The sequence below is a fragment of the Hyperolius riggenbachi genome, chromosome 3 (genome assembly GCF_040937935.1).
Source record: "Hyperolius riggenbachi isolate aHypRig1 chromosome 3, aHypRig1.pri, whole genome shotgun sequence".
In the NCBI taxonomy this organism is placed as follows: Eukaryota; Metazoa; Chordata; class Amphibia; order Anura; family Hyperoliidae; genus Hyperolius; species Hyperolius riggenbachi.
The window spans coordinates 39,646,125-39,668,187 of record NC_090648.1 but is presented as its reverse complement, the minus strand read 5'-3'; the positions used below and the strand labels follow the sequence as shown (position 1 = coordinate 39,668,187).

General features: G+C 42.1%; 1 protein-coding gene across 1 annotated transcript in view; it reads right to left on the bottom strand.

Annotated features, from left to right (window-relative positions):
* LOC137562068 (uncharacterized) overlaps nucleotides 1-21,243 on the bottom strand; it is a 23,092-nt gene extending 1,849 nt beyond the window's left edge. Inside the window, exons 1-3 of the mRNA XM_068273407.1 lie at nucleotides 20,871-21,243; nucleotides 13,106-13,447; nucleotides 6,520-6,894 (exon numbers count right to left, since the gene is read on the bottom strand). Coding sequence (XP_068129508.1) covers nucleotides 6,520-6,894; nucleotides 13,106-13,447; nucleotides 20,871-21,243 — 1,090 coding nt within the window. The remainder of the gene's footprint in view (nucleotides 1-6,519; nucleotides 6,895-13,105; nucleotides 13,448-20,870) is intronic.
* Between the last annotated feature and the right edge of the window lie 820 nt (nucleotides 21,244-22,063).

Below are 22,063 nucleotides of genomic sequence, written 5' to 3'. Positions count from 1 at the left end.
GTAGCACACATTGATCGAGGACCGGGAAGACTCTATCCAGAACATGTAATGTAAAATTTAAAATACATGTAAACACATACAGATAAGTATGTTTCTTCCAGACTCAGTACAATGAGCATAAATCACTTTTCTTCTATGTTGCTGGCACTTACAGTAGGTAGTTCAAATATGACAGAACCAACAGGTTTTGGACTAGTCCATCTCCTCATGGGGGATTCTCAGGGTTTTGTTTTGTTTCAAAAGCATTTAGTGAAGGGCAACTCTATCCAACTGCCAAAAAAACGTGCAGCGAGCAGGTAGGCTGGCCAGCATCATTGTATAAATCCTTTTCAGGGAATGTCTTTGTAAAGAATAAAAGCGTTGCTGAGAGTCCCCCATGAGGAGACGGACTAGTCCAAAACCTGTCAGTTCTGTCAGATTTTTACTACCTACTGTAAGTGACAGCAACATAGGAGAAAAGTAATTTATGGCTCATTTTACTCTGGAAGAAACATACTTCTTATTTGTATTGGTTTACATGTATTTTAAATGTTAAGATTTTCGTGATAGTGGTACTTTAACTCTTTCAGGCTGAGAAAGAAAAAAAGGAACACAGCATAGTTATTTGTGTGCTAGGCACTGTACATACACATGTCTATCTCATCATGTCACATGTCACCCCAGGTATCCTTAAGGCTAATTTCACACCAGGACGTTGCGTTAGAGGGGGCCTTAAGGTCGCATAACGTCCCCCTAACGGAACGCCTGGTGGTGCTGGATCTGGACGTCAGAGTGAGCCGCGTTGTGCAGCTCACTCTGGCGTCAGTGATGCCGTGATGCACACTCTTGTGCGCATGCGGCATCACGTGGTCCCGCCGGCCAATCGCTGCACAGAGCGGCCGCTCCAGGAAGTAAACACTGCAGTGCATATTAATTAGCCATGTGCCCGGCCGCTCTCCGCTCCTCCACAAGATTACTGAGCATGTGCAAGCAGTCTAACGCGGCTCAGCCGCGTCTAAAGTACTGCATGCAGGACGTTGTCTTGTGATGTAGCGTTACAATGTAACGCAACGTGGGCACTGTGAACAGCCCCATTGATTTTTGATTACTGTGCGGTGGGCTGCGTTACAGGCTGCTCTAACGTGCGCCTGTAACGTCCCACTGTGAAATAAGCCTTAAAGTATTCATATTTGCTGTCAGCCAGTGGATTCCTGCAGGCATTGATCATGAGTGTAACAATGGCTAGTGTTGCTCGGATACAATCTGTGATCACAGCATAGACGTGATTCACGAGTATTTTTTTTACTATCCGACACCGGGATCCGAATCCAAGACCGAGAATCCATCTTGGAATTCAATCACGGATGCGGCCGTTATTTCGTGTATTCCGTGATTATAAGCTGAAAAGCCGCAGACTTTAGTGGTTAATAGCAAAGCCCCCTTACATGATATAAATAACACATTTGCAGGATATGTTAAGTAGAACAGTGGGAACAAGGGGAGAACACCTTTTTTTTAAAGACCTTGTAGTTTTTGAGATAAGGGATTTTAAAGGTTCAAGGAAAAATAGTGTACATTTAAATGCGGTAAATGACAGTTAAAGCGGAATGAAACCCAGCAATTCTTCTTTGCTCTAAAACATTATTTAAAGCATATTATATACTACCAGCATTTTTTTTAAACACAGGACAAGAACAGCTCAATGCTGGGAAAGCTGGATGAATCAGAACTGGAGATAATGTTATCTTGTGTTTAATTGTATTTAGTGAGGAATGGTAACAAACACTTCTCTGACACTGCAAACTCTCCTGAACAAAGACAGAGAGTCAGAAAGTATTTCTGCTTACCGGTATATTTCAGCAGGAAAAAAAAAATGAATAAAATGCAAAGTCAGCTTTCAAAGCAAAAAAAGTGTACTTTGGGAACGTAATTTCGGAATGAATAATAATACTTCTGTAGAAAAGCAAATATGATAACTGTATGACATAAAAAAGTAGGAAAACATTTTTTTTTTTTGAATATTATGTCAGGGTTTTATACCGCTTTAATGTATTTACCGCATTTACATGTATACTTTTTTCCTTTGAAATTTCCTTTGAACATTTAAAATCGATTATCTCAAAAACTATAAGGTCTTTTTGAAAAAAAAATCCCTTGTTCTCACTGTTCTACTTTACAAATTTGGTGTTTATAGCATGTAAGGGGGCTTTGCTATTAACCGCAAAGTGGATGAGTTTTGGCAGTATTTAACCATTTCAGCCCTCAGTAGTTTCTCACCTTATGCATCCAAGCAATTTTCATCTCCCATTCATTCACCAATAACTTTATCACTACTTATCACAATTAATTGATCTATATCTTGTTTTTTTTTGCCACTAATTAGGCTTTTTTTGGGTGGTACATTTTGCTAAGAATTATTTTTTTCTAAATGCTTTTTAACAGGAATATTAAGAAAAAAATGGAAAAAAAATCATTATTTCTTAGTTTTTGGACATTATAGCTTTAAAATAATACATGCTACCATAATAAAAACCTATGTATTTTATGTACCCATTTGTCCCGGTTATTACACCATTTTCAATGATGTCCCTATCACAATGAATGGTGTCAATATTTTATTTGGAAATAAAGATGCATTTTTTTCAGTTTTACATCCATCACTATTTACAAGACTATAATTTAAAAACATTAGTAATATACCCTCTTCACATGCATATGAAAAAGTTCAGACACTTAAATAACTATTTATGTTTTTGTTTTTTGTTTTTATTTTAATTGTTTTTTCTAAAAAAAAATGTATTTGGGTAATTTTTGGTGTGGGAGGTAAACAGTTAATTATAAATGTAATAATATGTGTTTATTAAATAAAAAAACAAATGTATGTGGATGTAGTTTTACTATTTGGCCACAAGATGGCCACAGTCAATTTTTTTTTCTTTTAGTCCTGGAAGCGAACGCTCTCGCTTCCAAGAAGTATAGGGAGGAAAGGAAACTCTTTTTTTTTTCTTCAGAAAGATCGCAGCTTCTCAAAGAAGCTGTCGGTTTCCCTGCCTGGGACTTAGCTCAATGAATGGGAACTATGTTCCCATTCATTAATCTCCGGGCTAACAGAGATGGAACAGGAGCGCACGTGCATGCGCAGCAGCCCAGCAGCAGACGAATGGACGTGACAGTCATGTCCATTCGGTTAAAATGGTTAATCACCAATACTTTTTCATTGGAAACTTTAAATTCGATTTTCTCAAAAATTATAAGGTCTTTTTGAAAAATCTTTTTTTTTTTTTTAAGTTGTAGCCACTGATCACCTTTGTAATCCATGCAATTTTGGAGATTGTAGCATGTATGGAAGCTTTGCTACTAACGTTAAAGTCAAATTCGGATCACAAACCCGTGATCACGGATTTTACAGGCAAACACGGATAAAATCAGAGTCAAATTTGTCAGTCAGTTTCAAACCCGGATCACAATCACGGCTTATCCGGATTATGGGACTGCCGTGGCCGGATTTATTTGAATCCGTGATCGGGGGTATACGAGGAACACTAGCAATGGCTTTAACTCCTTGCAGCTAATTAGTTATGCAGCAAGGAGAGCAGCTCAGATAGGATTTTCTGTCCATGGGCTTGATTCACAAACGGGTGCTAACTTAGTTACCATGCCTAAAAGCCCCTTAGCATGCCTAAAGCCGTTTGAAGTTTTGCACGCTAAGTTTTGCACGCTAAGTTAGCACGCGCAAAGTTTACAGCTGCCCGTAGTGCATGAAATGTCGCACTGGGTGCACCTAAAAAGTCACACCCGGTGCGCCCAAAACATTGCATATTGCAATGTTTCGGGCGCACCAGATGCAACTTTTTAGGCGCACCCGGTGCGTCATTTTCGGCACACCTGGTCCGACGTTTCACTTGCTACTGGCAGCACTAAATCAATAAAAGCTTTAGGCATGTTAACTGCATAGCACCCTAGTTAGCATTCCCAAAGCTTTTAGGCGTGCTAACTGAGTTAGCACCCTTTTGTGAATTGGGCCCCATGTGTACGTTTATCTTTCCTCCATTCTGAACTTCTGTGCACTATGCAGACAGCTGAAACTCAACAATGAAAGTGTGAAATGTATGATTACTAGGTAGTGCTAAATGCACCTATCTAGGAGGCCTATGCCTAAAAACATACCTGAACCCACAAGTAATAACGCAACATGCAGTTGAGTTCACAATCACACTATGGTGGTAAACTGCAAAAGCAGAACTACTAAGATCTTCATAAAAAAAGAGGTTCAGAGTTAGAAAACTAATTATATGCCACACCTATACAGTAATAAAACAAAAAACAGTGCAGTAGTTGCATTTACATTTTACAGTTAGTCAGTTTCTCCTCCATACTTAATTCCGCATAATCATAATTACTAATAGAGATGGGCCGAACCTTTGATTTTAGGTTCGCGAACACCGTTCGCGAACCTTCGCGGAAGGTTCGGTTCGCGGAAAAATTCGTGAACCGCAATAGACTTCAATGGGGATGCGAACTTTGAAAAATAGAAAAAATTATGCTGGCCACAAAAGTGGTACCTTTTATGTTTCAAGGGGTCTAACACCTGGAGGGGGGCATGGCGGAGTGGGATACATGCCCAAAGTCCTGGGGAAAAATATGGATGTGACGCAAAGCAGCGTTTTAAGGGCAGAAATCACATTGAATGCTAAATTGCAGGCCTAAAGTACTTTAAAACATCTTGCACATCAATCAGGGAGTGTAATTAGAGTTCTGCTTCACACTGACACACCAAACTCACTGTGTAATGCACCACAAACAGCTGTTTGCGTAGTGACGGCCGTGCTGGACTGATGCGCACCGTGGCCAGAATGCAGGCCGTGGCAGTTTTCCAGCCCATATGGTCGCTGGGCTGTGGTAGCTCAATGATAGAACAACAGTGACTGTCCAGCTGATCAAATTTGGTCTGTCCACAATGAAGCAACAACCTTATTATCTTCTTGTATGTAGGTAGGCATAGGTAGGAGTCCTAGTATAGGTAGGTAGGCATAGGTAGGTGCCTCAGTAGTTAGCTAGGCATAGGTAGAAGTCCCAGTATAGGTAGGTAGGCATAGGTAGGTGCCTCAGTAGTTAGCTAGGCATAGGTAGGAGTCCCAGTATAAGTAGGTAGGCATAGATAGGAGTTCTAGTATAGGTAGGTAGGCATAGGTTGGTGTCCCAGTAGTTAGCTAGGCATAGGTAGGAGTCCCAGTATAGGTAGGTAGGCATAGGTAGAAGTCCCAGTATAGGTAGGTAGGCATAGGTAGGTCCCCTAGTATAGGTAGGTAGGTAGGTGTCCCCGTATAGGTAAGTAGGTGCCCCAGTAGTTAGGTAGGCATAGGTAGGTGTCCCAGTATAGATAGTTAGGCAGGGCCTGGCTGGCACAGTAATAACAATTACCAAGGTCCAGCTGTAACAGATAGGGCTGTATAATGTCAGTGAGCAACACACACACAAAAAAAAAACACATCAGGAAAACATTAGCTCTCAAAAGAGCTGTTGAGGGGTGCTATTTTAGCAATAACAATCAGCCAGGAGCAAGCCAAGAGCCTAACTAATTTTTCCCTAGGAGAACAAGTCTGCAGCAGCTGTCCTTAGTCTGTCTCTAGCAGGCACATGAGTGAGTGTGATGGCCAGCAAGCCTGCCTTATATAAGGGGGGGTGGGGCACCAGGGCTTAGTGTAGCCTGAATGGCTACAATGTGCCTGCTGACTGTGATGCAGAGGGTCAAAGTTGACCCTCATAGTGCATTATGGGGCGAATCGAACTTCCGCAAAAGTTTGCCTGGTCCAGGCGAACGCGAACCACAGAAGTTCGCCTGGAACCGTTCGCCGGCGAACCGTTCGGCCCATCTCTAATTACTAAGCAGATCATGATCATCATTGACTACATGGTGCATCGGTTTGCTTAGTTCTGCATCAACTAAAAATTATTTGCATATTTCAAATAAAGTAAAAAAGTTGGCACTGAGCCAAAAATGTATACTAAGCGTCTTTTAGACGTCCCCGGCGCAGGAATATAGGGAAACACAAAGGCACATCCACGGCACTTGGATGCAAAAACACAAACCACCTACAGTTGTTAGCGGAAGTCTAAAGGTGGCTACACATGATGCAATAAAATGATCCAATTTTGTGGCAATTCAATAAATGTGATCAGCTCTCCCGAAAAAATCATTTTTTTTCATTCGACTGAAAAATCCAATCGGATTTCCCGATTTTTATCGATCTGGAATGCTGGAAATTTTTCTTCAATATTTTCTAAGGATTGTATGGTGTATGTTAGATTGTCAATTTATTTTTATACACACCCTAGCAATTTTCTCAGAGTTTCCAATCATTTTTATCATGATTGGGGAAATATTGAACATAGGTGTGTGGTACATTGGTCATATTTTTGAAATGTTACAATCAGTCAGAAAAATTGATTTAAATTCTTAAATTGAACAGATATTTAAAAAATTGTATGGTGTGTGTGGCCACCTTAAAGGTTAATTACTGTATATACGGTTGCCCTTACCTTGTACAGTCAGTCTGGTTTCTCCTCCATGCTGAATTTTATCTTCATATTTATTAGAACCAGTGCAAAATTTGAGCACTACAATGCAGTGAAAAGAAGATAAGTTATCTGCCACCTGCACCCCTCTTATAATAAGGTTGGTAGTCCCTGTTATGGTTGCTCTCTCTGTGTAAGTGGGATGAACCATTTCCTGGTGGGGGTGGTAGGCATATGGCCCCATCACACTGCCCACTCTCCAGTACACACTGACCAGCATGATGTCACTCTCCGTATATGGGTTGTCCACAATATAGGAGCAGTTCAGGGTCACAGAACCTCCTTCCTGAACTGTTAACACATCAGGGGGCTGGTGGGAATGTAAGCTGGATGAATTGCCTGGAAAATAAAGCATTTTAAACAGTTACTTTCAATGTTTAAAAGTGTTATTTGCCTTGAAAAACAAATTTGTTCATCGAGTTCAAACAGAAAATAAGGTGCAGAACTGTCTTAGCAGTTGGATAAGCGCACATCAATAATACATAAAACCACAGTAAAACAATCGGGTGTTGTCTTCCAATAAGGCAATTCACTATCACTTCTGGGATGTTCACCCACTACCAGGGCACCCGTCGGGGAACAAACTCACCAAATATGGTGTAACCCCTGATAGATGGGTTACAGTGCGCTTTATCCCTAGACTCCTCCATGCATCAGGGTCCAGGTATGCCAGCCAGTCCTCAGCAATACAAGCAGCAGTACAAGTGTACCTCAGGTTGAAATGAAAAACACCCTCATAGCGTTATACCGATAAAAAAATTAAAGGGGTTTTCTGGTACCTGTAAATAAGCTAAAATTGACACTTACCTGGGGCCTCTATCGGCCCTCTGCAGCTGTAATGTCCCAAGCAGTCATAGTACGATGCTCCGCTCTCTGCCGCCGGTAACCTGCTAATTATTCGTACAACTAGACGAATAGAACTGCGGCTGCGTGGCTGTGGCCACTGGCCAGGTGCGTCCTCGCTCCCCTGCGCGTCATCGGGAGCTTACTACGCAGGGGCAGTACAAGAAAACTTTGTACTGCACCTGCGCAGAAAGCTCCAATGAGGCGCGCGGGAGCGAGCACACGCCGCAGTTCTATTTGTCTAGTTAGAAGAATAATTAGCATGTTACCGGTGCCGGGGAAAGAAGCATCGGAGGAGGACGGCGCAGGACATGACATCTGCAGGGGGCCGATAGAAGCCCCAGGTAAGTGTCAGTTTTAGCTTTTTTACAGGTACTAGAGAACCCCTTTAAACGCACTCACATGCTCCCTGAAGTATAAACACACTTCGAGTCTTTTTGCACGGGCTCTCCCCGTTGCCTCCACATCAGGCGCTGCCACTGATTCAGTTGTCAACGTTCTGCTTCTCTCGCCGCAGCCCCACGTCTCTCACCCGCTGGTCTCGGCTGTTGATCACGTGTGCGTATGGGTTTGCTTCCTAATCCTCCTAAGCTCCGCCCGATATGTTTTGTCACTGACTCGTGACTCATCAGGGACACAGGAGCTAGGAGGAAGTCTGGAAGCTTTCATTATGCTGGGCGGCAGCTATTGGCTAAGATTTATCAAGATCCCTCCCCTCCCTTTTCCTCCATAATCAATTACTCGCTCACTTGCTGTGTTCAATCCAGCCTGCGTGACTTCAAGGGGGATACTCCGTTTACAATTAAGTTTGCATGTTTTGCACATATTGAGAGAGTATCTGGGGAGCACATTTAGCGCATTTCCCCTAGTTGGCTCAGCTACCATTTGAGTCAAAAAGCTGTCCTACAGATTTCAGTAGAAGAACAGAGGCGCCAGCAGGATAAAAATGGATAACACCTTTAAAATTTGCTTGGAGGAAGTGGTGGACTTACCTCCATAAAGCATACACGAAAGACTGTCTGAATAGTAGCAATCACATTTATTATATAGTACCCCAAAAAGTGCAGTGCAACGCGTTTCACAGGCCAAGCCCACTTCATCAGGCTATAAACGTGGGGACAAAACAGAATTTCGGCAATAGCAGGTGTAGCGCCTCAGTTAGTGGAGGGATGATCTACCCCTTTTTCTGATCTACAGAGAGCGACTTCTTATCTCTGAGTGAGGACAGGTCCAATCTCCTCACCTGCCTATACAGTGGTTGCCTGTGTGGTAACCCACGCTTGTGAGTATACTCTTCTCACTGATTATCCTTACTTTATTTTTGCATAATATACTACACTATATTGGGCTCTCGGTTTCTCTAAACAGTACAAACATGCTGCCCCTGTAATCACCGTGCTTGATGCAAATGTTTCACCTTACTTCATGAGAGAACCGGCCCTGGGAGGGTGGGAAAAAGGACATGGCTCAAAGGTGTTGACCACCTCATTACAGTTGAGCCAGGGAAGGGAGATGAGACAGGAAAGGGAAAGAACAGTCTACGATCAATTAAATCATTAAGTTAAAAGAATTGAAAAGAAAATGTAAGAGGTGTCTACAGGTGGTGGGTCAGAGGCTAGAGTTTGAAGGAAAAGGATAAGAATAAGCTACATACACCTAAGAGGAGTGAAGCATATGCTGTAGGATAACCCCATATCATCCTACCAATTCATCCATAGAGACCATGTTTAAAAGTTGGGTAAGGTATCTTTTATTTTAGCGAGAATGTGCTCTGATAGCATTGTTTGGTAGAGGAGATCAAATAGGTATCAATGGATAGATGAGCAGCCTTCCTATTGGCAGCCAAGTTTCTCTTAGCTGTGGCCACCACATGTTGTATGACCCTATGGGTGGGAATGTTTACCCCAGCAAAATAACACAGAGGTGTAAGGGTATACTGTATGTAGCGAATGGAAAAGACAATACCATTGCCAGGTTCCGAAAAGTGTGGGCCCTGAGGCATGACCCCAATATATGCCATATATTCCCGATTCCCTGACAACAACCTCGGAAATAAAGGTTAGAGCTGGAAGGCTGAAACGCATGTACCCTCACAGGTGTATATTAACAACAATGTAGCAAGTTTAATGTTGTTAATATACACCTGTGAGGGTACATGCGTTTCATCCTTAGGGTGGGAACTCAATGGTGGATGACCGAGGTAAGGCAGAGTTATTAAATGCTTTCTTTGCTTCTGTCTTCACAAAGGAAACAGCACTGTTGCAAATTACAGAGACAGAAGAGTCTCAATCTTCTAACTGTAATATTAAATACTTAACGCAGGAGGAAGTGAAGGCAAGACTAAATAAATTAAAAATAGACAAGGCACCTGGCCCGGATGGCATGCATCCTTGGGTCCTAAGGGAATTAAGTTCAGTTATAGATAAACCCCTTTATCTTATCTTTTGTGATTCTCTTTCAACTGGCAGAGTCTCAGTGGATTGGCGTACAGCCCACATTTTCCCGTTATTTAAGAAGGGCAAAAAATCAGATCCAGGAAATTATAGACCTGTAAGCTTAACATCAGTTCTATGCAAACTATTTGAGGGGTTACTAAGAGATACTATACATGACTTCCGAGTAGAAAATAATCTTATTTCTCAACATCAACATGGGTTTACTAAAGACAGGTCCTGTTTGACCAACATGCTCAGCTTTTATGAGGTAGTGAATGCTAATATGGATATTGGGAATGCTGTAGATGTGATATACTTGGACTTTGCAAAGGCCTTCGACACTGTTCCCCACAAAAGTCTGGTGCAAAAGTTGAGGATGCAAGGACTGGGGAAGAGTCTGTGTGCATGGATAGGGAACTGGCTAATGGACAGAAAACAAAGAGTTATGGTCAATGGATTGTACTCAAAATGGGAGACTGTTAGCAGTGGGGTCCCACAGGGGTCTGTACTGGGTTTAATGCTCTTCAATTTATTTATTAATGACCTAGTAGATGCAGTAGTGAGCAATGTTGCTATTTTTGCAGATACAAAATTGTGCAGAATCATCAACTCTCAGGAAGATAGTGTCATATTGCAACAGGATCTGGATAGGATGGCTATATGGGTACATAAATGGAAGATGGAATTCAATGTTGAAAAATGTAAAGTCATGCATTTTGGTCGTACCAATGGTCTAGCACCATACAAAATAAATAGGATACAGTTGGGGACATCAAACTTGGAGAAGGACTTAGGAGTACTCATCGACAACAAGTTAAATAATCGTACTCAATGCCAAGCCGCTGCAGCTAATGCTAACACAATTTTGGGATGCATTTAAAGGGAAATAAAAACTCGAGATGCTAGCATAATTTTGCCCCTGTTTAACTCTCTAGTAAGGCCACATCTGGAATATGGAATTCAGTTCTGGGCACCACATTACAAAAAAGATTTTGCAGTTTTAGAGCAGGTGCAGAGACGAGCAACAAAATTGATACGTGGGATGGAAGGTCTCGCTTACCAAGAAAGGTTAGATAAACTGGGTTTATTTAGTCTACAGAAAAGACGCCTTAGAGGAGATCTAATTAACATGTATAAATACATCAGAGGGCAATATAATAGCTTGGCGGGTGAGCTTTTTGTCCGTAGGCCTTCTCAAAGGACTAGAGGACATGATCTGCCCATGGAGGAAAAACGTTTTAGCCATTTATTTAGGAAAAGGTTCTTTACAGTAAGAGTGATTAAGATGTGGAATGCATTGCCACAGGAAGTCGTTATGGCAAACTCTATACCTGCATTTAAAGGGGGCTTAGATGCTTTCCTTGCGTTGAAAGACATCCATGGTTACAATTACTAGGTAATGCCTAATGATGTTGATCCAGGGATTTTGTCTGATTGCCATCTGGAGTCGGGAAGGAATTTTTCCCTTTTGGGGCTAACTGGACCATGCCTTGTAAGGGTTTTTTTTTCCTTCCTCTGGATCAACAGGGATATGTGAGGGAGCAGGCTGGAGTTGTACTTTGTACTGGTTGAACTCGATGGACGTATGTCTTTTTCCCAAAAAAATAACTATGTAACTATGTTTGGATGGAGGCATAATAAATAATATTTTTAGTTAGTGTTCTACAACAGTGTGACCAAGTAGCCTCTGAGTCAGGCAACATCCCTATACTGAAATCTGTTGGCCCCTCGTCCTTCTCCTGGTCTGTTTCGTTTTTTTTAGGGAACACAGTGCTGGGGAAGAGGGAGATGGAAGATGACTGAATGGTTATCCGATTCCGAACTTCCAGATTATCAATCTCGGGGTGGACATTGTCCCTTACCGTGTTTTGTCTTTACTTTCTACAGGACAAGTCTACAATGTCCACATTTGTGAATTTACATCTTTTTCGAAGAAGAATCGTTTTGCAGTCACTATACAGCAATTGCCTCACAAAGGTTAATCCGTCTTTCTTTAACCTAGTATGGTTGGAGGATGATTTACTGGCCCTCCAAACCCTGGAGGAACTAGAAACTAGACAAAAATAGGGCGGTTCCTTGTAGCTACCACTCTAGATAATTTGGGACTTCGGAATAGGTCAACAGAATTTCCCCATTTGCATTAAGTCCAAACCTGAAGACAGTAATTTTAGTGGTGGAAAGAGCTTTTATTAAAATCAAAGGCCAAAACTCCCCTGAGGCCAACCTCAGCAGGTGGCGGAACACAGCGACCAAGCCACAGCATCACTGCCATCCAGGGCACAGCATCACCACCAGACCAACCAGCCCACACAGCATCCCCAGGCCAGCCGAGGATAACACAGAAGCCCAGTGAGAGGACTCTACCACCTAATTATGTTAAGTGAGCACTCTGTCTATTTATGACATTTCTATGTAGAGAGCACACTGACTTATTAAAGATAGGGGGCTTCAGCCAACATTTTTCTGGGCAGGCCCATTGTCTTTTAGTTACACCACTGCTAAGCTCATGTAGGTTTGTCCCCACCCATGACCACATCCTCCACTACATGGCCACACTATTTATTGCCAACTGTAAACTGGTGCCCAGGGGTGCTTCAGATCTCCCAGGATCCTAGCAATGCCCCTGCTAACAACACTATTCTTCAGTCATATTTAAGTATCAGAAATTGAGCATATGGGCCCAATATGCAATTAACTTTTTCTCCTGAGTAATCTCCCTGGAGATCATTTTACAAATGCTCTTTAAAGGGGTTCTTTGGAGGTGTTGCCCCCTGCAACTGTCATGTCCCACGCTGTCCTCCTATGATCCTCCATTCCCGCCGCTTAATTACGCTCCTAACTAGACTGCGGCTGCACAGCCACGCCCGTGCTTGCTCTCGCACATCTCACCGGGACCTTAGTGTGCAGGCGCAGTACAAGAAAACTTCGTACTGCGCAGTAAGCCCCCGATGACTCACACGGGAGACTAATATTAGACCAGGGAACCAAGGATCATAGGAGGACGGCGTGGGACATGACAGCTGCAGGGGGCCGATAGAAGCCCCAGGTAAGTGTCAGTTTTTGTTTTTTTAACACCACCAAATAACCCTTTTAAAATAACTTTTAAGCATTTTACACATAAAAAGTATCCAAAAGTTGGTGAAAAAGTACTAGCAAAATTATTTTGAGTATTTTCTTAATTGCTGGCATTTTTTACATGTTTTCAAAATATCACCTAGAATAAAACTCAGGAAGAAAAAACGTGAATTGCATATGTGCCATTGTGTTCTTACCTGTGATGATCAGTCTTGTGGCTTGTCTGGTTGTTATTGCAGTTCTGTTCGCTGTATAGACATAGCAACAATAATATTGATCGTCATCCTTGTGAATGTTGTGTATGCGCAGTGATACATCCTGAGGGAAATCCACCAGTGAGTACCGGTCATGCTGACGTGCGTCTCTCCATGTATGAATTTCTTTAGCCAGGGCACAGTAGTCATGAGATTCTTCACGTGTAGCGTACCAGGTGACTTCCTGTACAAGATCTGACACCTTCCTCGAGTAATGACACGGAATGATGACCTCTTCACTTGGAATAGCCACCAGTTTGTCCAGCTGAGTGACATAACCCTCATCTGAAAACAGAAAAACATGAAATGTGTGTATAGTATTTGTATTATTTATTGTATTTATAAAGTACCAACATATTACGCAGCGCTGGACAATAAATACATACAATGATACAAAGGATGACAGACGTAACAAGGTTATACAACATAGGACAAAGCTAATCAAGGCAAACAGGATACAAGATACATGATCACGTGGGCTGGTTAGGTAGGCCCAGTAATACAAGTACGAGGTGGTCATAGCAAAGGAGCACTAGGCATGGCGCAAACATAAAATTTTGTTTTCGCAAACGTCGAACTCAAATTTCTGTAAAAAGTATGAGTTTGCACAAACCGGGCGAAAAAAACACAGACTTCAATGGGCAGACGAATTTAGAAACCTACGGGGACTCTTTCTGGTCACAAAAGTGATGGAAAACTTGTTTCAAAGGGTCTAACACCTGGACTGTGGCATGCCAGAGGGGGATCCATGCCAAAACTCTCACCAAAAATGACTGAGTTGATGCAGAGTTGGGTTTTAATTGCTAAAGGGCATAAATCACAGTACATTCCTACAATTGAGGCATAAAGAGCTGCTTTTAAATGTACATAGTGGTAATGTAAGGGTTATGCCGGCTTCACACTGGCAGACTAAACGTTGCATTTACCGAGATTGAGCGCTAACAGGTCTGTAAGGCCCTTAGGTGTGTGGGTGCTTCATGCACATTCAACTGAACTGACCAGGATGGGAAGATAATGGAACTTTATGAGGGAACCAAGCAGACCAGCGTCAGTGTACCGCCTAATATAGATTTTTTAAGCCTATTTGTGAACTCCATGCCAACTAGTTGGGCAACCAATCAGCCATGTGAGATTAAGTGTAACAAGTCTGTAAGGCCCGTAGATGTGTGGGTAGTGCATGCGTGCTCAACTGAAGCACACAGGCTAAGTCTACGACCTTTTTTATTTTTTTTATTATTTTTTTTTTTTAGAATATTTGTTTATTTATAAAAAAAAATGATTTATGAAGTTATTTATAAAAAAAAAGTTATTTATAAAAAAATAAAAATAAAATACAAAGTTATTTATAAAACAAAACAACAAAACCAAATTTCGATGTTATTTATATAAAAAAAAAAAAAAATCAAAAATATTTAGTAAGAAGGTTACACATGATGGCACAGGTTTACACATACAAATTTAATTGGATAAACATATATCAATGATATGTAGAAAAAAAATGTTATTAGTGCACTGGAATGTGAAATAGGCCCTGGGGAGCTGAGGGTGATATACCTGCCCTGACCGTGCTGCTTTTAAATGTCTAGAGAGGTAATGTAAGGGTTACGCCCACTTCACACTGACAGACCAAACTCGCCGTTTAATACACCACAAACAACCACAAAGAGTTGTTAATAGTTGGCACACTGAGGACTTAAATGTTAGTCCTCTCAGCCGCAATCTTTGTATAGTGGTCGCCGTGCTAATGTGCGCACGTTGGCAGAATTGCAAGCCATGGTGGTTTTCCAGCCCCTATGGTCAGGCTTAGGTAGCTCAATGACAGTAAAGTGAACCAGAAAACAATAGTTCTGCAGTGTGGGCCCAGTGTTGGCCTGGTAGACTTTATTGAATGATCACCTGAGGGGACCAAAGGTTTTGCCAAAACGTATCAAGCTGATCGATCGAATTTGGTCTATCTACAATGAACCAATGACCTTCTCCTCTTGGGTGTGCCCCCAACACCCTCATATAAGTGTGGCTTATAAGTGGTGGATGGCTTCTTCGCAGTGGGAGGGACGAGTACTTAACAAGTTGCATGCAAGCTGTTACAGGAAACCAACATCCTCCAGGGGTAGATAGGTTATGTGTATGCTGGGTGTGTATTTTATCCCACAAGTGGGGCTTGCACTCTCTTGCATGTAGGTACTTATCTGTTTTTAAGTAGCGCTGTTCATTTCTTTGCCATGTACTAATTTAATTCATTTTTGGTCAGCTGCTCCCACTTAACAGCCTTGCTTTTGGTGTATATGCAGAGCTTCTGTTTGGGTTCAAGGTGCGTTTGCAGTTTCTGGGGGGCTCAGCGCACCTCTGATTGTAGGCCATTCGAAAGCGGCCTGGTGATGCGCTAATCCACCTTTTGCGCAATTTTTAATTTTCGATTTTACTTGGTAGCGCACCCAGGCTATGCATATGCATAGGTTAGGATTTAGTTAGTGTTAGGTCCCCTCCCATATGAGTATGACTTCTCCGCAGTGGGAGGGACGAGTACTTAACAAGTTGCAAGCAAGCTGCTACAGGAAACCAACATCCTCCAGGGGTAGATAGGTTATGTGTATGCTCGGTGTGTATTTTATCCCACAAGTGGGGCTTGCACTCTCTTGCAGGTAGGCACTTATCTGTTTTTAAGTAGCGCTGTTCATTTCTTTGCCATACACTCATATAGGTCATTGCTTCATTGTGATATGCTAGCCCCCTCACCACAATAAGGTAACGATCACGAAGGGGAACGGACATCATGTATATGCCTTTTTTTTTTTTTGCAGCCACAGTTGGGGACTGACTTACAAGTCTTCAGGCAGGCAGTAATATAACTAATAAAATATATTTATTTTTCTGACAAAAGTAGTACTCCGCTTCATTCTATTCTGTTGTGCTAGAAGCAGTTATTTTATTGCTGCAGCCAAAAAAAAAAAACGGATGCATATATATATATATATATATATATATATATATATATATATATATATATATATATATATATACACACACACACATATATATATACACACACACACACACACACACACACACACATATACACACATACACACATACACACACACACACATATACATATATATATATATATATATATATATATATACAGTGGTGTGAAAAACTATTTGCCCCCTTCCTGATTTCTTATTCTTTTGCATGTTTGTCACACTTAAATGTTTCTGCTCATCAAAAACCGTTAACTATTAGTCAAAGATAACATAATTGAACACAAAATGCAGTTTTAAATGATGGTTTTTATTATTTAGTGAGAAAAAAACTCCAAATCTACATGGTCCTGTGTGAAAAAGTGATTGCCCCCCTTGTTAAAAAATAACTTAACTGTGGTTTATCACACCTGAGTTCAATTTCTGTAGTCACCCCCAGGCCTGATTACTGCCACACCTGTTTCAATCAAGAAATCACTTTAATAGGAGCTATCTGACACAGAGAAGTAGACCAAAAGCACCTCAAAAGCTAGACATCATGCCAAGATCCAAAGAAATTCAGAACAAATGAGAACAAAAGTACTGTAATTGAGATCTATCAGTCTGGTAAAGGTTATAAAGCCATTTCTAAAGCTTTGGGACGCATGTGAACCACAGTGAGAGCCATTATCCACAAATGGCAAAAACATGGAACAGTGATGAACCTTCCCAGGAGTGGCCGGCCGACCAAAATTACCCCAAGAGCGCAGAGAAAACTCATCCGAGAGGCCACAAAAGACCCCAGGACAACATCTAAAGAACTGCAGGCCTCACTTGCCTCAATTAAGGTCAGTGTTCATGACTCCACCATAAGAAAGAGACTGGGCAAAAACGGCCTGCATGGCAGATATCCAAGGCGCAAACCACTTTTAAGCAAAAAGAACATTAAGGCTAGTCTCAATTTTTGCTAAAAAATATCTCAATGATTGCCAAGACTTTGGGGAAAATACCTTGTGGACCGACGAGACAAAAGTTGAACTTTTTGGAAGGTGCGTGTCCCGTTACATCTGGCATAGAAGTAACACAGCATTTCAGCAAAAGAACATCAAACCAACAGTAAAATATAGTGGTGGGAGTGTGATGGTCTGGGGTTGTTTTGCTGCTTCAGGACCTGGAAGGCTTGCTGTGATAGATGGAACCATGAATTCTACTGTCTACCAAAAAATCCTGAAGGAGAATGTCCGGCCATCTGTTCGTCAACTCAAGCTGAAGCGATCTTGGGTGCTGCAGCAGGACAATGACCCAAAACAAACCAGCAAATCCACCTCTGAATGGCTGAAGGAAAACAAAATGAAGACTTTGGAGTGGCCTAGTCAAAGTCCTGACCTGAATCCTATTGAGATGTTGTGGCATGACCTTAAAAAGGCGGTTCATGCTAGAAAACCCTCAAATAAAGCTGAATTACAACAATTCTGCAAAGATGAGTGGGCCAAAATTCCTCCAGAGCGCTGTAAAAGACTTGTTGCAAGTTATCGCAAACGCTTGATTGCAGTTATTGCTGCTAAGGGTGGCCCAACCAGTTATTAGGTTCAGGGGGCAATTTCTTTTTCACACAGGGCCATGTAGGTTTTGAGTTTTTTTTCTCACTAAGTAATAAAAACCATCATTTAAAACTGCATTTTGTGTTCAATTATGTTATCTTTGACTAATAGTTAACGGTTTTTGATGAGCAGAAACATTTAAGTGTGACAAACATGCAAAAGAATAAGAAATCAGGAAGGGGGCAAATAGTTTTTCACACCACTGTATATATATATATATATATATATATATATATATATATATATATATATATATATATATACATATATACATACATACATACACATATATACACACATATATATATATATATAAATTTGGACACACCTTCTCATTCAAAGAGTTTTCTTTATTTTCATGACTATGAACATTGTAGATTCACACTGAAGGCATCCAAGCTATGAATTAACACATGTGGAAGTATATTACATAACCAAAAAGTGTGAAACAACGGACAATATGTCATATTCTAGGTTCTTAAAAGTAGACACCTTTCGCTTTGATTACTCGCTTCAGAGCTTATATATAGCAGGGGCATGTGTGCCCCTGCTAAACCGCCGCTATCCCGCGGCTGAACAGGGGTCCCTTACCTCCCAAATACCCCCCCTGCAAAATCCACGACCAACTTGGTTGTAGATTTTGCTGCTGTTGAGGCAGGGCTAACGGCTGCAGCCCTGCCTCTCAGCGCCGTCTATCAGCGGCGCATCGCCGCCTCTCCCCCGCCCCTCTCAGCGAAGGAAGATTGAAAGGGGGCGGGGAGAGGCGGTGATACGCGCTGATAGACGCGCATGGAGGCAGGGCTGCGGCTATTAGCCCTGCCTCACCCGGAAGAGATCCCCGGGACTCCACGAGGGGATTTGGGAGGTAAGGGACCCCCATTTAGCTGCGTGATAGGGGCATTTTAGCAGGGGCACACATGCCCCTGCTGAATATAAGCTCTGAAGCGAGTTTTATTCTCGCTTCAAAGTCTCTTTAAAGGGTTACTCTAACCAATAATCTAACTCTGATTAAAGAATAACTCTACTTATAATCATAAAATCTTAAAATTAACTCAAATAATTCGCAAAACATTTTAAAACATATATAATCCCACCTAAAGCAAGATGGAGATAATTTCTCTGCATAAATATGAGCTTTTCTGACAGCTAAAGTGCAGTGGCTGGATGGTGTAATGGTTAAGGGCTCTGCCTCTGACACAGGAGACCAGGGTTCGAATCTCAGCACTACCTGTTCAGTAAGCCAGCACCTATTCAGTAGGAGACCTTAGTCTCCCTAACACTGCTACTGCCTATAGAGTGCGTCCTAGTGGCTGGTGCTTTGAGTCCGCCAGGAGAAAAGTACGATATGAATGTTGATTGTCTTGTTTAAAGGCCAGGCTTACAGACAACTAGGGATGCTCATTTGGAATCCGCAGAAAGGAATAGTGGGTACAAGTCCAAAAAAAAAAAAAAAAAAAGAACTTATTTCTGAGTTAAAAAAAAACATTTTTCTTTGCATTCTTAAAATCAATTTGCTCAAAAACTACAAGGTCTTTTTGAAAAGCTCTTTATTTTGACTTGTACCCCCTATTCTTCTTCACATAAAGCAATTTTTGTGACAGTAGCATGTATAGGGGCTTTGCTTTTCACCACTTAACCTCCTTGCTGGTTATCCCGAGCTGAGCTCGGGGTAACCTGCGCAGGAGGATTGCTCTGGCCCTGCTGGGCCGATTTTTGCAAAAAAAATTTTTTCGCAAAGTGCTAGCTGCGTGTAGTACGCGGTCCCCGCCGCTACCCGCCGATTCGCCGCTACCCGCCGCGCTGCCCCCAGACCCCTTGTGCAGTCTGGCCAATCAGTGCCAGGCAGCGCTGAAGAGTGGATCGGGACTCCCTCTGACGTCCCGACGTCGATGACGTCGGTGATGTCATCGCGATCGTAGCCATGGGGGACGGGGCTCTGAACGGGATTTCCTGCTTGCGCAGATCGCCGGAGGTGATCGGAGTGGGTGGGGGGATGCCGCTGCTCAGCGGCTATCATGTAGCTATCGCTAGGCTAGCTACATGATTTTAAAAAAAAAAATGGCAAGGGGATTAAGTCAGCACAAAATTACGCAAAATATATGCAAAAATTCAGGCAAAACTTTGAATACTTATACAAAATCAATTGAATTTACAAGTCTTGATTACGTATAGGCATGGTTGTGAAAATGTATGCAAAGTTTTGTGTAATCGTAATTAGTTGATTACAATCATCACTAGAAATGGGAGAAATTACTCTTTGGAGTCTATGTGCTCCTAATGGGCAAAATAGTTCAGAACTATATCATTTTTACGCAGATGACACACAACTGTATCTGTCCTTCAAGCCGTGCACACAAGACCCATCAGCATTCATCAATGCCTGTCTAGTGGAACAACAAAACTGGATGAACACCAGTTTGTTGAGGCTGAACTCTAATAAAACTGAGGTGTTTGTGGCAGGCAGTCCACACATGATGGATAAAGTCCAAAAGTCTCCCCACTCTGAACCAGCAATTGGAGGAGATGTCGTGCAGTATAAACCTTGGGGTGATCCTGGATGGAAAGCTAACACTCAGACAACAGGTATCAGCTGTCATCAAATCCTCATTCTTCCATTTGAGAAATATAAATTAATTAAATTGAACATTAAACAGGCCCACTTCCCCGCCTCTAAGAGCCTCTCACTGGCTCTCCTCTGCCTGTTCCCGCCTCTTCCCGCCCCTTTCATGTCAGTCAGATTTTGGTGGAGAGTACCGAGCTGCATTTGCACCGCCATGACCCCAGGGGTCACAGAAATGAAACTGAATGAATCCAGCACATTGGAGCGGCGCCGGGAGGCAGTGATGGACGCTACCCGATCCAGCGACTTTCCCGGATCAGGTAGTATGCTTTTTTTTAATTTTTGCGACCGGCTCAGGTTCTCTCTAACTGGGTGGTTTGAGTCATCTTTAGTGAAAGCAATTGATAATGCTCACACACGTAGTGACCAGCAGGAAGCATAACACAGGGGGTGCCCTTGAATAATACAAGTTTTTAAAAATCCAGTTCTAGAGGATCCCTAATATTCTTCAGTAGTCTTCAGTCCTGTAGAAACTTAACACACCAGTACTTTAACTACTGAAAGCAGATCAATAAATAATCGTATACCTGGAAAATGTAGAAGAGTCCCATAGTCATTGCTCAAGATTTTCTTCTTCTCTTTGGTGTTGTATAGGTGGCAGCAGAACAGGGGTCCATCAGATCTTTTCAGTCTGGTAATCCTGATAGCTTCTGTCCAGTTCCTATGAGGGTCCTTCTCTTTAGTGACACGCCCGGCATACTTCTCTGTTACATCCCCAGATAAGGTAAAGTCTTCCCGAGGTAAAAAGCAATAAATATTATCAGACTCCTCCCAAATTATCTGTGCATCTTTCTGCTGATCCTTAGGAACAGCGTATGAACACGGAATGGTAACAGAACCTCCCTCCTTCACTATTCTAGACCGGACCTGATAAGTGCAGTTGTTCCCTGAAGAGGTCATCACACCTACAATTAGCAGAAGAAAGATTTGTGATTGACACCAGTTCATTAAACAAACATGAAAATTACATTCAAGCATTGTAAAAAATTGCGCCCTGCTCCGTCAGTGCAGTCTGTACACCTCAGAGCCTCTATGCAATTAACTTTTTCTCCTGGGTTTTCTCCTAGGAGATCATTTTTCATCTTCTCTTTAAAATAACTTTTCAGCATTTGCAATTGAAAAAGTAACGTAAAAGTGTGTAAAAGTACTATCAAAATTACATAGTTACATAGTTATTTTGGTTGAAAAAAGACATACGTCCATCGAGTTCAACCAGTATTTTGAGTATTTTCTTGTTCGGTAGTTTAAAAGCTATCTTACTATATATAGGGTTTAGTATATAGCGTAGGGTAGATAGGGCTGTATATTGTTAGTGTGTGCGGTGGTATATAGGTTCAGGGTTTATACGGTTAGGTATTTAGTGTTAATGTAGGTTCTGTGTATAATTGTAACATATGCGGCTGCGGGCTCGCAGGGTGTCTCCGCAGCCGCTTCGGTTCCCTATTCAGAGTCTTTTTCCGTTCCCTCGGCGTCTAGCACGCTGAGGACGGAATTGTCATTTGCACATAAGGTTTCTGTATCACGCGGCCGCGCGCGTAGACGGGACCTTTATGCTGGGAGGAGGCGCCACAGCTGACCCGCTGGTCGGCTGACGTCAGAGCGGACGTTCGCCGTTCAGGATTGGCTGATTGGAGTGGGCGCAGCTTGGAGGTGTCCTCTGCTTCTTAAGCCTTCGCTGCTCACTCGCAACTTGTCTGCGGTTGCGAATACTTATGTGCTA